Here is a 13,905-nt window from a genome sequence, read left to right as displayed (position 1 = left end):
TGTTGAACGATAGCCGTCAAGGTCACTGTTACCCAGGTGAGAAGTGGTGGACCCCACTGTGTGCTCACAGTCCTGGGAAACTGGGCGTCCAGGCTGCGAATGATCACTGGAAAGTCACACTGGTCCTTCCCGGCTGAGAAAACTACACACCAGTCGTCGGTCCTTACGTTGGGGTTTATTTTCTCGTGGGCGAATAGTGCCAGTTCAGCTTCTACTTCCTGCGGTACCTCCTCGCTGCACACATTCAGCACGCAAAGTCGGGAAGCCGCGGGCCTTCCCCCAGCACCCCGCAGACCGGTGGACAGGGAGACGGGCAAGGAGAAGGGTCTGTGTAACCAGGACCGTCGCCTTCACCGTGGAGACCCAGGACACGTGTCAGGGAGGGCCTCACGGGGGAGTCGCAGCCGAGCTCGATTTAAGGATCGTGGGAGCTAGTGTTACCTCGGGAGAGAAAGCTACGAGATACCACAACACCTTCGGACTAAGTCACGGCTTTTCCATGCCCCCCCGCGGCCCACCGAGGTTCTCGGAGTGTCCGCTCCCTCACCTGTTCCGAGTCCGGAGCGGGGCGCCTGGAGCGGGGCGCCGACAGCCGTGGCGCGTGGTGGGCGGGCGGTGAACGGCGCCCGCTCTCGGGTCTAAGGATTGCGGGGATTTGGGTCTGTCCCTCGTCTCCCAGCTCCTTCCTCTGTCTCACACGCCCACACAGAAGGGTGTGGGCACGTGTGACTCGCATACGTCCAAGAGCTGTTTCCGAGGGAGTGTGTGAAGGAATTGGAATGAAAGGATTCGTCCAAGAGTCTGCATCCCGCCAAGTCAGCAGGGAGGCCCAGGGATTTCTTTCTCAGGCCTCAGGGAACGAGTGCTTGAGACAAGTATTTGAAAACCTTGTGAACCCCAATTCTCAGAGAGGCTGGAGGAGAGACCATCTGGGTGTGGGCGTTCCTTGAAGATTCAGCTTTCCAGGAACTGGGGAATGTGCTAGCGTGGGTCTCCTGGGAAAGTCCGTTCTCTTTTGCTGACGGCTCAGAACAGCGGCGTTGGCGCTGGCTGGTCTCGGGCGCCGGCTGGTCTCGCCCCCCAGACTCTCCTCTCCCCGTTGCGGCCGTGCTGCCCTCAGACGCTGCACCCGTCTGCACCTGGAAGCCCTTTCTCTAGTTCCTGGCCCCAGAAGTCTCACCCGGCAGCTTCCAGCACTTGCCGGAATGTTCTCATAAATGTCAGCTGCTGTAAGAGACCAGCCAGTTCCCCCGCGCCGTCCAGAAGCTGGGTTCCCAGGGCCCCGCGCTCATCCCCCCACCCCAGCCTGGCCTCTGTCTGTGATCCTGAGGAAAGACTTCTTTGTTCAGTGTTTTTAAGAGATGCAACAAGTGGGGGGTCGGATCGTGGCTTTGTCACGGAGCTAGTGACTTGCTTCTAGAAAATAAATAAGCTCGACCATACTGCCGTTTTTTAAGGAGGTGACTTTTTACTATCACTGTTGGCTGTGTAACCATCATGCCGGCTCATTTTGGGCACTGATGTCTTCCATTTCGCGCTTGTAGGGCCCACAAGGCGCACCAGGGCTGATGGGCCAGCCGGGAGCCAAGGGAGAGCCTGGCGAGATTTACTTCGACGCGCGGCTCAAAGGAGACAAAGGAGACCCCGGCTTTCCAGGACAGCCCGGGATGCCAGGCAGAGCAGGGTCTCCTGGGAGAGATGGCCATCCAGGGCTGCCCGGCCCCAAAGGCTCCCCGGTATGTTTGTTTCCAGACTTGGAATGCCTGCCGTAGAAGCGGACCTGCAAAGAATGAAGAAATGAGTTATTTGAGTCGTATCTGTGCGTTTACATTTGGGGGGTGATTGTCACACGTGGTGTTCAGTGGTCCGTGGGGAGACTTGAGTATGTTGCTGTAGGCGTTTGTCGGATGGGAGGTGAAGTTTAGCGTTCGTGCCCTGCACCTTATCCTTAAGAAGACGGTTCCAGATACAAATACTCCCCTCTTTGAGGTGTGTCCTTGTGCGGGGAGGGAGGGCGCCCAGCCAGCTTACACAGGAATGCTGGTGTCATTTATTAACTGCGAGTTGACCTTTGTGGAGGGCGCGAGGCGGTGGATGGCATCAGCCAGTCAGACTCTGGTGCTTATCGATTGCAGACGGCAGAAGACTGAAGGTGGCCGCGTGCGGGTGTGTCTGCTGATAACGTTCCTTTTTCTCTTTGCACATCAGGGGTCGGTAGGATTGAAAGGAGAGCGTGGCCCCCCCGGAGGAGTTGGATTCCCCGGCAGTCGCGGTGACACCGGCCCTCCAGGGCCTCCAGGGTTTGGCCTTCCTGGCCCCGTTGGCGACAAAGGACAAGCGGGTTTTCCCGGGAACCCTGGCTCCCCAGGCCAGCCAGGTGAGGCCTGAGGACCTCGGGTGCTCAGAGCACTGGGCTCCCCGACGTGGGGACGGGAGTCGGGTGTCCGTTCTTCCACAAAGTGGCCTGGCCCGGGCCCTCCGAGGCGATACTGTACCTAGTAGACTTGTGCGTGGGAAGGGCCAGGTGATGTGAAGAATCTGGCGACAAAGCAGCTGAGCTGATAGATGATTTTGTTCTAATAAGGAGACAAAGCCTCCCGGGTCAGGTGGGCCTTTACTGTGCGGGGGGTTACCAGTGTGAGCCTGCTTCTTCCCTCTCCACCTATTTCCTGTGTCTCCCTGGTGAGCAGTCTACGTGGGCTTCTGTGTGTCCCAAGCCAGGTGGTCTCACCTGTCCACGGACGGGCCGGGGCCTGTGGGCGGATTCCCGGTGGTCTCCGCCCGCCGCTGCTGTTTGCTGTGCCAGCTTCAGTCATTCATGCACCGTGTGTCCTGCGGGTCTGTGTGCCAAGGCCCCCCCTACCCGGGCCCCGAGGCTGGTGTGACCCTGCCCTCCTGCTGTGTACCGCCCACCGGGGATTGGCTGGAGGGAGGCCGGGGCCAGGCTTTCCCACGGGCATGCTCACTGCCCCCTCGGCCTGTGTGTTATTGGGGACAGAAGTGGTTGGGGCCCCGACCTGGCCCACGGCAGGCTCCGGGGCACGGGTCATGGAAGGAGCTTCAGGCTAGAAACCGAGCACGTCCGTAGTTCCCCAGGACCCCCGGGCGGCGAGAGCAGAGGCCGGGAGTGTGTGGGCGTGGAGGAGGGAAGGAAGAGTGTGGGACGAAGGAATGTCCTGGAAGTCGTGAAAATGAACGAAAGGGCATTGGATGGTCACAGTTGCGGGGCTGGTAAGGCTTGAACGACGTAACTAGCTACGTGACGAAAGCTGCCAACCAGGACTGTGGAAGAAGAATCACATGACAGGTGCCCTCCCGTACTTGGGGGGACATGTCCCAGGACCCCCATGGAAGCCAGCAGCCAAGACAGTACTGAACCCCACATACACGAGGTTTCTCCCGCACATACAGACCTATGACAACGTGTAAGATGTAAGTTAGGCCCCAGGAGGAGATGACCAAGAAGTTAACGAGGAATGAGCTAGAATGCACATCACACAGTGTCGTGAACATCGCGGATGTGTGTCTGTCAGCGCTCCTTCCCGCCCCGCGTGCACCCCTCCTCCTGTGACGAGGCGCCGGGACCGAAGGCCTCTGAGGTGGCGGTGACATGAGGTGAATGACGCGAGCACGTACGCGGCGTCCAGTTACCGTAGACCTTCTGAGCTGCACCACGGTTGACCATGGGGAGACCGAGGCCGTGGAACCGTTGATAATGGGGACGACCACATGGCCTTCGTGCTCACCGATCTGCTGACTCTGTCACAAGCTGTATATCCAGCCCGAGTTTCATCCGTTCCTGTCCCACGGGAACTGTTACTTTCTTGTCACAGCGTACTGTCAGCCTCATAAGCTCTCCAGCGTGGGGCGTGCTAGCGTGTCTTGGCCGCGAGCACAAGCAGAGGGCCCTTGTGTATTTCTTACTGTTGTTCTCGTTGGTTGGCGCCTGGTGGTTACCTAGCGCCCAGTCGTGACTTCCTGGACCCTTGTTCACGGTCTAGAGAGATCCCAGAAACGTTTCTTTTTTGACTCCTTTGGGGGCAGAGAAATCCTAGGTTTGGCTAAGGAAGGACCCCCCCCCCCCCCCCCGCAATCTTGGAAAAGGGACTTTTGACCTCTCCCCCCATAGCTCCTGACTCTAAAATCAGCATCTCCGGGGTACTTTGAATCTGAAAACTTGCAGAGGCGCAAAAAAGAATCCGGCACTTCTTGGCCAGGAACACAGTCAGAAAGACCAGCTGGGGAGACAGAGGCCTCCTAGCAGGAAGGGAAGGAAGAAGCTTCTGGAGGCGCTGACAGCGCTGTTGGTCAGCTGTCTGCGTCCTGTAGGCTTGCCTCGCCATCCAGACCCAGGCAGCTTCTGGATTCAAAGCGCGGGCTTCTTTGATGTGCCAGAGCCACGTTTACTCTGCGGACATTAAAGGCCCGTTCCCAGGTCTGAACTGATAGTAAGTGCGTGCTGGGGCCCGTCGGCTGGCGTTTCTGAGTCTGCAGCGAAAGAATGTGTCGGCTGTGCCTGGGAGGCCCGTATGTCTTATGTCTGAGTAGGGCATGTGAAGAGTCCGTGCACACGGCTTGGAGGCGACGCCTTTGGTCTTTCCTGAGCCGCTGAATCCTGACCCCCCCGTGGATCTCCTGGGCTTGGGCGCCCAGGGCTGGGCTGCACGTCCTGTCCGGGGCTGCTCCAAGGGTGCACAGCCGTCCAGTCCTGCTTACGGATTGTGCTGAATCACTCTCGTAGCACGTCCTCAAGATAACTGACCACCAGACGCACATAACTGAGGTCTGCCTCAAAGCAGCGCGGAGCTGCGATTGTCTGATAGATCCAGGGAGAACACTGAAGCGTTTTGACTTTGCAGGCAGGCGAATCGAGAAATCACTCAGGGTCATCTCATCTCTTGTTACTGTAGGTTTCCTAGATTTTCATGACTCTTATTTTAGATTCTTAGGCAATTCACAGGTCAAACATCTAGGTCCTTTTGGCTGTAAATTTGGCGGAAAAGAGGAAGAGCTCTTGTGAAAGATTCTAGAAAAGGAGAAGCGGGAAGTGCAGGGCTGCCCTGCAGGTACGCAGCGCGCTCGGGATGGGACAAGGGCTCTCACACGGCGTCTTTGCTCTTTGCCTAGGTCCCAAGGGCGAAGCAGGAAAAGTTGTGCCCCTACCGGGTCCCCCTGGAGCACAAGGACTTCCGGGAGCCCCAGGCTTCCCTGGGCCACAAGGTACTCTCCGCGCTCTCGCTTGCCTGGAGGTGCGCTTGGAACAGTGACAGGCTTTTCTCACACGGACTGTTGGTCTTGCTCACAACAGGTGACCGAGGTTTTCCTGGAACCCCAGGAAGGCCGGGCCTCCCGGGAGAGAAGGGCACTGTCGGCCAGCCCGGAATCGGATTTCCAGGGCCCCCTGGCCCCAAAGGTAAACCTGCAGGACCAGCCGGCCCCTAAGTGGGGCCACTGCTCTGCCCACGGCCCACTCGAGCCCCGCTGTCACCTCTGTTCCCTGGCTGGTGGGCACTGAGGCCATGGCCATTCCGTTCATTCTCCTGATTCCAGGGGAGAGGAGGCCATGTGTGCAAACACGCTATTTGAGTTAGTGACTTGCCCTTTGGGGAGCCAGCGGGAGTCTGGGGCACAGTGGGTGTGGGCACCGAGGAGGTGGGGGACGTGGTGCCCAGCAGGGGGGTTGTGACGTCAGGACCTGGCAGCTGTCCGGGGAGCAGCGGAAGCTGCATTTCTGGGCGTTCTCCTCCTCCGTGCTGGGGGGACGCGGAGCAGCCGGGCCCCGCGCCAGGCTGGGGGTGGGTGAGAGTGAAGGGAGCTGGGGAGCACGTGGGAGGGGCTTCGCTCTCGGGGAGAAGGCCCCCAGGCCGCACAGCCTGGACCCATACTGGGCGCTGACACGTTAAACCGAACTTCTCTCTGGAGACTGTGGGGCTGCCGGGGGGACGGTGTGACGGTTTCTCTTGTTCCCGTGGGTCTGTCATTCCCACTGTGGGGGGCACAGACGTGGACTCGCCATCAGGGACCTCGGTCCGGGACGGAGCAGGCACTGTGTGCCACGAGGGGCCTTTCTTTCCTGCTCGGGCCGGTGTCCTGAGCCCAGTCGTACTGGCCGTGTGTGCAAACCGGTGGGGAGAGCTGTCAGGCTCCCCGCTTCCCCTCCAGAGGCTCGGCCTGTGTCGCCCCTGCCGGCAGAGTGACCGGCCTGCAAGCTCCTTCAGGCGCCGTGTCCCACCCTCGCACGCACGGGGCCTCGTGTGTCTGGCTAAAGGGCAGAAGGTCTCAGCGACCCTTCTGGGTCACGGGGACAGTGCCGAGCCCCACCCTGTGCCCTGTGAGCCAGCCTAAGAGAGTCAGCTGGTCGGGTCTCCTCGTCAGGGGCTCCTGCTAGGTGGCTTGGCCTCCGGATGCTGGTGGGTGGTCAGGGGCGCTCTCCGACGAGACCCCGGGACCCCAGCCCCACCACACGTGGGACTGGGCGTGCACCGCCGCACCCTACAGGCCCCCGCACGTCGTGGACCTCCGCATCTGGCGGGGAGCCGCCACGCACAGCAGAGCCTCGGGGTGGCTGTCCGCTCATCGGGCCCTCTGGGGCTGGGCCCAGACCGTCTCTGAATGCCCCACGGGCGCCTGGTGGGGACGGCTCCGCATGTGAGAACCCGTCGCGGCACTGCTTGCGCCAGAGCGTGTCGGCCTCCCAGGCACCCCATGAAGACGTGGGTCTGCTCTGGGGGAGCCGGGTGGGCTCCTGAACAAGGCTGTGCTCGGGGCGGCAGAGCCGGAGGGCCACCCTGGGCTGCTTGTGCCGCGGTGGTCTTTGTTTTGTTTTGGGGGGGGGACGGGGGAAAGCTGAGCAGAAGGCAGGGAAGAGGGGACAGTGGGAAAGAGGCAGGGAGACGGCAGGCGGGCCCACAGTCCCTGGCCACCAGGCTGCCCCAGCAGGTGCCAGTGGCCCCCGACCGCTGGTGAGGCCTCGTGCTCTTCTTAGAACCTCCTCGAAAGTCTCCTTGTTGTGGGGACAAGGTGAGTGACTTCTGTGACTCTTCCAAACAGGTGTTGACGGCTTGCCTGGGGACGTGGGGCCTCCTGGCAGTCCAGGCCGCCCGGGGTTCAATGGCTTACCCGGCAATCCAGGGGTGCCCGGCCAAAAGGTGGGTGCTGCGCCTTCCCTGCGTTCCTTGTTACTGATGAGACGCACAGATGCCGCGTTAACGTCGTGGGGTTATGCCGGACCAGCTTGCTTTGCTGGTGAAAGAAATAGCACAGAGTGGAAAGGCAGGTGCATGTGGGACTTGTTTGGGGGAATCGTCCCGGTGGTCTGAGTACGTGCTTGCCCGCGTGTGTCCGCGTCTCGGGCTCCAGGGTGGGTCTCACGGGGAGTGGCAGGAGAGAGCTGTGTGCCAGCCCCCGGGACCCTGTCGTTCTTCGTGGTGCGGACTGCCTCGGACATGGTGGGGCTCTAGCCGCGCCCTCCGTGGTCTCTACCCACAGGAACCAGAGGGACACCGACACCCGCCTCTGGTCGTAACAACCAGAGCTATCTCTGGACATTCCCAGATGTCCCTGGGGGAAAATGGCCCCAGTCGGGGACCCCGGGCTCGTGTGACTTGGGGACTCTCCTGGCCTCAGTCACCCCCGCCGTTCGTTGACACTTGACAAGCCGCTCAGCAAGTGTAGGTGACCAAGGGATGGGGCTCCTGTTGCGGCTAGAAGGAAGGGCAGGGAAATTGCTAGAAGACGTGGCGTGGAATGAGAGGAAGGGCCATGGGCAGGAGTTCCACTCGGCCGACAGAAGAGCTCTCCTGCCTGTTCCCTCTCTACTGGGGGGGCAGGTAGAGGCTGTGGGGACCGGACAGGGCACACGGACAGGTAGGGGCTGTGGGGACCAGGCACAGGCACAGAGACAGCATGTCCCACTGACTCCAAGGGAGCCTCCTTCTCGAAACACCAGAGTTCATGGTGGCCCTGCTCCCCGTGGCTGAGACGGCTTCCCCTGTAACCGGCGTTGGTTGGAAACGCCAGTCCGCAGGGGTGCCGTGTGCATCACCTTAACACGCGAGACTCGTGCGGATGGAATTGGGATTGGAATCTGGGTATGGTTTAAAGTCTGGTTCCTTTTCTCCAACCCCTTGGCTTCGGTTCCTTCTGTTTGGCGAATTCGCTGCTGGGACACGTAGAGGAGCCCCCGTTACCCCAGGACTGACCCTCATCTGCAGGTGTCCCTCCCCCTGGACAGCAGAGGGTCACCGTGACGCAGCGCACACCTGCTGCCTCGCAGGGCCTGTGTCCCGCACCCTCGGGCCCATGGAGTGCTCTGTGCTCCATCGCCTGCCTTTACCAAAGCCCGCAGATTCAGGACATCATCGTTTTACATGTTGAATTCCATGTGAAAGCCTTGGTTTAAAGGAATATCTGAGTGGACGATGTGCGGGTCCGGTCCTGGAACCCTCCCCCTGTTCAGAACGTGTCCGCACGCTGGTCACCAATCCCATATGGCCTTCAGTCTGTCCTTCAGACTTGGCCGCTCAGAGACACGAGGCAGAGCAGAGGGCAGGCCCCGGGCGGGAGCCTTGCCCCTGTGACTTGGACAAGGCATTCAGCCGTGGGGAGCCTTGGTTTTCCTCGTTTGTTAGAATAAAACTAATAGGAATGAGCCACCTTCGACGTGCTGTGAGACTGAACGGAGCGATCACATGTGTCAGGGCTTTGCAGGCGAGGGGTTGGTGGACTTGGGTCTTCCTTGGCGTCTGCCCCTGCGCCCGGGCCTGATGAGCTCACGGGCGGTGCGGGTGAGCCGGCTTCTCTCTGCTTCCCAACCTTCCAGGGGGAGCCGGGAGTTGGTCTACCAGGACTCAAAGGCTTGCCAGGCATTCCCGGCATCCCCGGCACACCCGGGGAGAAGGGGAACGTCGGGGGACCGGGCGTCCCGGGAGAGCACGGTGCTGTCGGCCCCCCAGGCCTTCAGGGACTCCGAGGTAACTTTTTAGAAGAGATGTGCATGTATTTATTTAGAGAGAGGGCAGGGGGAGAGCAGAGGGAGAGGGAGAACCCGAAGCGGACTCCTCTCTGCCGGGGAGCCCCACGTGGGGCTCGATCTCACGACCCTGAGCTCATGACCCGAGCTGAAATCCAGGGTCCGACGTGTACCCAGCTGGGCCGCCTGAGCGCCCCGAGGTGACTCTCACAGACCAGCGCAGACGGTGGCTGGGCTGTTTATTCGGTGTCTGCAGAGCCCCCGCCAGGTGCTCTGTAAACGTGTGTTGAGTGAACGGTGGAGGTCGCGGGAGACTGGAGGTCGCGGGAGGCTGGCGCTCACGGGCTCGTGTCACTGTGGTTTACTGTGCGGGCGGGAAGCGTGTGCTCTGAGACGCACCGTGGTCCGTGTGCGGTTTACTCACAGTTTCTTCCCGTCCAGGTGACCCAGGGCCACCTGGATTACAAGGTCCCAGAGGAGCTCCAGGAGCCCCTGGAGTCGGCCCGCCCGGCGCGATGGGACCCCCTGGAGGACAGGGACCACCAGGGTCCTCAGGTGAGGACCTTCTCCCGCAATCACTGCTTCCCCAGAGCACGCTGCCGGAGGGGGGCCCTGGGAGTGCGCCTGGACTGGGATTCGTGCTGCCTCCCGAGTAAGCGGGGACGGGGCCATTCCGCTCCATGGGAACCAGGCTGACCCTCCCTCCGATGAAGAGTCGTGGGCGTGGCCATTTTCCGCCCACCGAGCCTGGTCCGCGCGCCAGAGCTGTGCGTCCGGTGATCTTTTCATTTACCGCAGCACGACCGGCGCCTCCATCTCCCGTTCCTGTGGGGGTTCGTGAGTTGTGGGGGCCGTCCTCTAACTGGTCCCCGGCGCGGGGCTGCCTTTGCCTCCAGTGGCCCGTCCCGGAACCAAGACAGTGCCCGGGGGCCGCCAAGAACGCGGTGGGCTGCGAACGCTGTGGACAGGCCTGGGGGTGCTGCTGACGGCTGCCCGCTGAGGGCGGAGACGAGGGCTTGGTCTCCGGGCTTGGCCCCCAGGACCGCCCCGTGGCCCCAGCTGCCGCCGCCTGGGATGGTGGGAGCGTCCGGCCCTCCGCACGGGCACGGGTGCTCTTGTGCCTCCTGCAGACGTGCCCGCTGCCCCCGGGGGTGCCCCGCGGAGCCCCTGCAGACCCTGTCTCCATGCTTGCTCTTTGTCCCCTCAGGCCTTCCCGGAGTGAAAGGAGAGAAGGGCTTCCCCGGATTTCCAGGCCTGGACATGCCAGGCCCCAAAGGAGATAAAGGGTCCCAAGGGCTCCCAGGCCTGACGGGACAGTCGGGGCTCCCTGGCCTCCCCGGACAGCAGGGCACACCCGGCGTTCCTGGGTTTCCAGGTAAACGATCTGCGCACTCCGGCCCCGGTCTTTCGCGACCCCGCTCACCTGCAGCACTCACAGTCTTTCCGTCTGGCCACAGGTCCCAAGGGGGAGATGGGCGTCATGGGGACCCCAGGGCAGCCCGGCTCCCCAGGACCAGCGGGCCTGCCAGGATTGCCAGGAGAGAAAGGTAGGGAGCAGGCCGTTCTAGAAGAGCCCATTTTATGTCCATGTCTCTGTGTCTCTTGGAAGCTCTTAAGCGGTTGGGGTCATATTTCCTTGCAAGAAGCAGAGGAAGGAGGTCTAAAAGGTCACGTGAGGGCCGGGAAGACCCGGGAAGACCCCCTGCTCCGGTGGGAACTCCTGCTGTAGGTGCCTGTGGGGACAGGTGCTGTGCTCTGCCTAAAACCAGACGCAAGACGGGCGTTCAGCTGTTCCTCGGTGGCGTGTTGGAGTTTGTTTCTATGGAATCGATGGGATCTTTTGTCCTACAAGCTTACAGGAACGGAGTCCTTAGCACCAAACTAGCTAACTGGGCAACTTGACAAGTCTTCATTTTTATTTCTTACCCTATTATTTGAAATTGGTATAAAATATGTGTGTGTGTTTTTAAACAAGTTGACTTTGTGAGACCTAGAAATGGTCATTTGTTTAGGAGAACAAGAAAATGCGTGTTCTGTTGTTATGCGTGGAATCGAGGGCACCGCGGACGGACGCGATGAAGGTCCTTAGGGAAGAGGGAAAGTGTATCGCGTTTAAACCGGTGATAGAGTCACATGTGCAGTGGCGTCATTAGCGAACGCTGAATTTTTAACAAACGGCCGTGCTGCCCATTGGCCGGTGCTGGCTCTCCAGGGCGGCTCAGACCCTCACCCAGTCCGCGACTCGGGCCTCGAGTTCTTCTGCCTCCTTTAGCAGAAGGCGCGCCACACCGCCTCCGAGACCTTGGCCACGTTTCACGGGGGCTTATCTTTCCTCTGCAGGGGACCACGGCTTCCCGGGCTCCTCGGGGCCCCGGGGTGACCCTGGCTTCAAGGGGGACAAAGGAGACGTGGGTCTCCCCGGCAAGCCGGGCTCCATGGATGAGGTGCACATGGGCAGCATGAAGGGCCAGAAGGGAGACCAAGGAGAGAAAGGTGACGCGGAGGGCCCGCTGCGGGGGGCGGAGGGGAGGGCCGGGCCGCGCTCCGACCGGTTCTGTAGATCTGTGCGGTAACAGCAGCCCGGCCTGCGTTCCGGCGACAGCCTGCCCTTTAAGCAGCCGCGGGTCATCAGCCCTTTTCTTCTGTGACGTGCAGGGCAGACTGGACCAACCGGCGAGAAGGGGTCCCGCGGCGACCCCGGAACCCCAGGAGTGCCTGGAAAGGATGGCCAGGCCGGGCAGCCCGGGCAGCCAGGTACGGAGCCGAGTTCCAGGTCCCCCGCGGCCGGAGCTTGTGGCTGGGAAGTGGCAGCCAGCCCTTCTCTTAGGCCCTAACTTGCGGGTCCTTCTCTGTTATCCTAGGGCCTAAAGGGGACCCAGGCATAGGCGGAACCCCGGGTGCTCCAGGTCTCCCTGGACCCAAAGGATCGGTTGGCGGAATGGGCCTGCCGGGTACGTTGAATCCGAGGGCGGCGTCGGCTTGGGAAGAAAAGAATGGGCCTGTTCTGGGGGGACAGGTCTGCAAGAGAACCCACGTGGCCCCGAGGGCATAGTCTGGGCACATGCGTCTTTACCCTGGTGTACATCCATCCTCGGGCCTGTAGGGTCTCCGGCCGCGGGATCAGGGGTGCTCAGCTGACGCAGTGACCACTGCTTGGAAAAAAAAGACAATTCAGTAAAATAAAACATGGGCCGCTTTCCATCACCTCCAGGTGACTGTCCGCTTGGGCACTGTCTCCCCCGTGCAGTCTGGGTCCCCACATGTCTGGGGCAGTCACAAGCGTCCTTTGGCAGGAGCCCGGAAGAGTCCTCGGGGGTCCTCTGCCCCCATCCTGAACTGGCCTCCAACTCTGCCAGCAGCGTTCACCCCTGTGAGGGGGCAGGGGAGAGGCGGAGAGCGCCGGCCTCAGGCGGGTGCAGGGCTGGTGGGGCTGGTGCTTCTCAGAACCCGCAGGGGAGGGAGAGCTGAGGCAGGAAGCTGGCTGCTCTGGCCCTCCCTAGGCCTTCACGGGGCGCCGAGGACCCCCATTTCACATAGAGACATGTAGCTTGCTGTTGACCCATTTGTAAATAGGGCGAGTACCTGTGCACGTTACGAAACCGGGTCCATTTACTCTGGATGGCCCGCCCCACGGCCCCTCTGATTCTTCTGGAAAATGGGCATTGATTGTAGAAGAAAGAACACAGAAGCCCTGGGTTATACGGCGCCGAGGCGGCCACGCTGAGGGGTTCCTGAATTTTTTCGCTCTCTATGAAACGAGGGTCTCTAGAAGCCAGGACAGTGCTTTCTCGTGGGGCGCTAGGGTGCTGTGGGCGCGTGGCACCTGCCTGTGTCGCCGAGAGAGGAACGAAGGGTCACGTGTGCTGTCACTCGTTCTTGCCGGCTGTCAAGGTGCGCTTTTGTTTTGAACGTTGGCACCTCTAGGCACACATTCACGCTTCAGTTGTCTGTGTTTGTAGGAACGCCCGGAGAAAAGGGGGTGCCTGGAATCCCCGGCCCGCAGGGCGTCCCTGGCTTACCCGGGGAGAAGGGAGCAAAAGGAGAGAAAGGCCAGGCGGGCCTGCCTGGCATTGGAATTCCGGGCCGTCCTGGGGACAAGGTAACAGCCCCTGCTTGGAAACCTCCCTACCCGGCCTCTGAGCATCTCAGCCCTGAAATCCCTCATAACGCAGAACGGCGTCCCCCGATGTCCTCTGTGTTGTGCCTCCTGCCTTCTGTCCTTCTGTTCTTCTCTTCCTTGGGAGGCTCTAGAGGCTGGGGGAGAGGCAGGGTGGCGGGCTCTCCCAGGCTGGAGAGCAAGGCTGAAGAGGACCGCGGAGAGCAGACCCCGACAACGGGCTCTTTCGCTCCGGGTTTCCCGTTTGTCCCCGCTTTTCGGACGTGGACTTTACTCTTCATTCGAAAGCTGGAAACGGAATTCTCCAGCGCAATGTTAACTGCACCAAAACGCGTACTGTTGCCCAGAAAGGGCCCCCAGACCCGTTTCTGGGCACAGGTATAAAATGAATGGGCCGTTGTCTGCCCACAGGGAGATCAAGGGGTCACAGGCTTTCCGGGGAGTCCTGGAGAGAAGGGAGAGAAAGGAAGCGCTGGCATCCCGGGGGTCCCCGGCTCCCCAGGCCCCAAAGGATCGCCGGGGAGTGTCGGCTACCCAGGTAGGTGAGCCGGGCCTCCTCCTGAGCTCGGGCTGGAAGACGACGGACAGACTTACACTGATGGCGTTTCGGTGTCTTGTATCTCCCGTCAGGAAGCCCTGGGTTGCCCGGAGAAAAGGGGGACCGAGGTCTCCCAGGATCGGACGGCATTCCCGGCAGCAAGGGAGAAGCAGGTAGAGACCCCTTTTTTGAACTCGGACGGGCCCAGGGATGATGAGGCCAGGGGTCCTCCCTCAAGGTGGCACATTGCAGACCCCAGGATGTCCCCAGGGGGCCCCG

At 61.2% G+C, this 13,905-nt stretch overlaps 1 protein-coding gene across 1 annotated transcript in view; it reads left to right on the top strand.

Annotated features, from left to right (window-relative positions):
* COL4A1 (collagen type IV alpha 1 chain) overlaps positions 1–13,905 on the top strand; it is a 129,840-nt gene that overhangs the window by 98,004 nt on the left and 17,931 nt on the right. The window contains exons 25-39 of the mRNA XM_059377883.1: positions 1,545–1,736; positions 2,209–2,377; positions 5,128–5,220; positions 5,309–5,413; positions 7,051–7,148; positions 8,822–8,972; positions 9,413–9,526; positions 10,179–10,346; positions 10,429–10,518; positions 11,312–11,464; positions 11,627–11,725; positions 11,833–11,922; positions 12,931–13,070; positions 13,500–13,626; positions 13,719–13,799. Coding sequence (XP_059233866.1) covers positions 1,545–1,736; positions 2,209–2,377; positions 5,128–5,220; positions 5,309–5,413; positions 7,051–7,148; positions 8,822–8,972; positions 9,413–9,526; positions 10,179–10,346; positions 10,429–10,518; positions 11,312–11,464; positions 11,627–11,725; positions 11,833–11,922; positions 12,931–13,070; positions 13,500–13,626; positions 13,719–13,799 — 1,870 coding nt within the window. The remainder of the gene's footprint in view (positions 1–1,544; positions 1,737–2,208; positions 2,378–5,127; positions 5,221–5,308; positions 5,414–7,050; positions 7,149–8,821; positions 8,973–9,412; positions 9,527–10,178; positions 10,347–10,428; positions 10,519–11,311; positions 11,465–11,626; positions 11,726–11,832; positions 11,923–12,930; positions 13,071–13,499; positions 13,627–13,718; positions 13,800–13,905) is intronic.

The sequence above is a fragment of the Mustela nigripes genome, chromosome 15 (assembly GCF_022355385.1).
Source record: "Mustela nigripes isolate SB6536 chromosome 15, MUSNIG.SB6536, whole genome shotgun sequence".
NCBI classification, from domain to species: Eukaryota; Metazoa; Chordata; class Mammalia; order Carnivora; family Mustelidae; genus Mustela; species Mustela nigripes.
The sequence above is the reverse complement of the archived record's forward strand: the minus strand, read 5'-3'. Positions and strand labels throughout refer to the sequence as shown.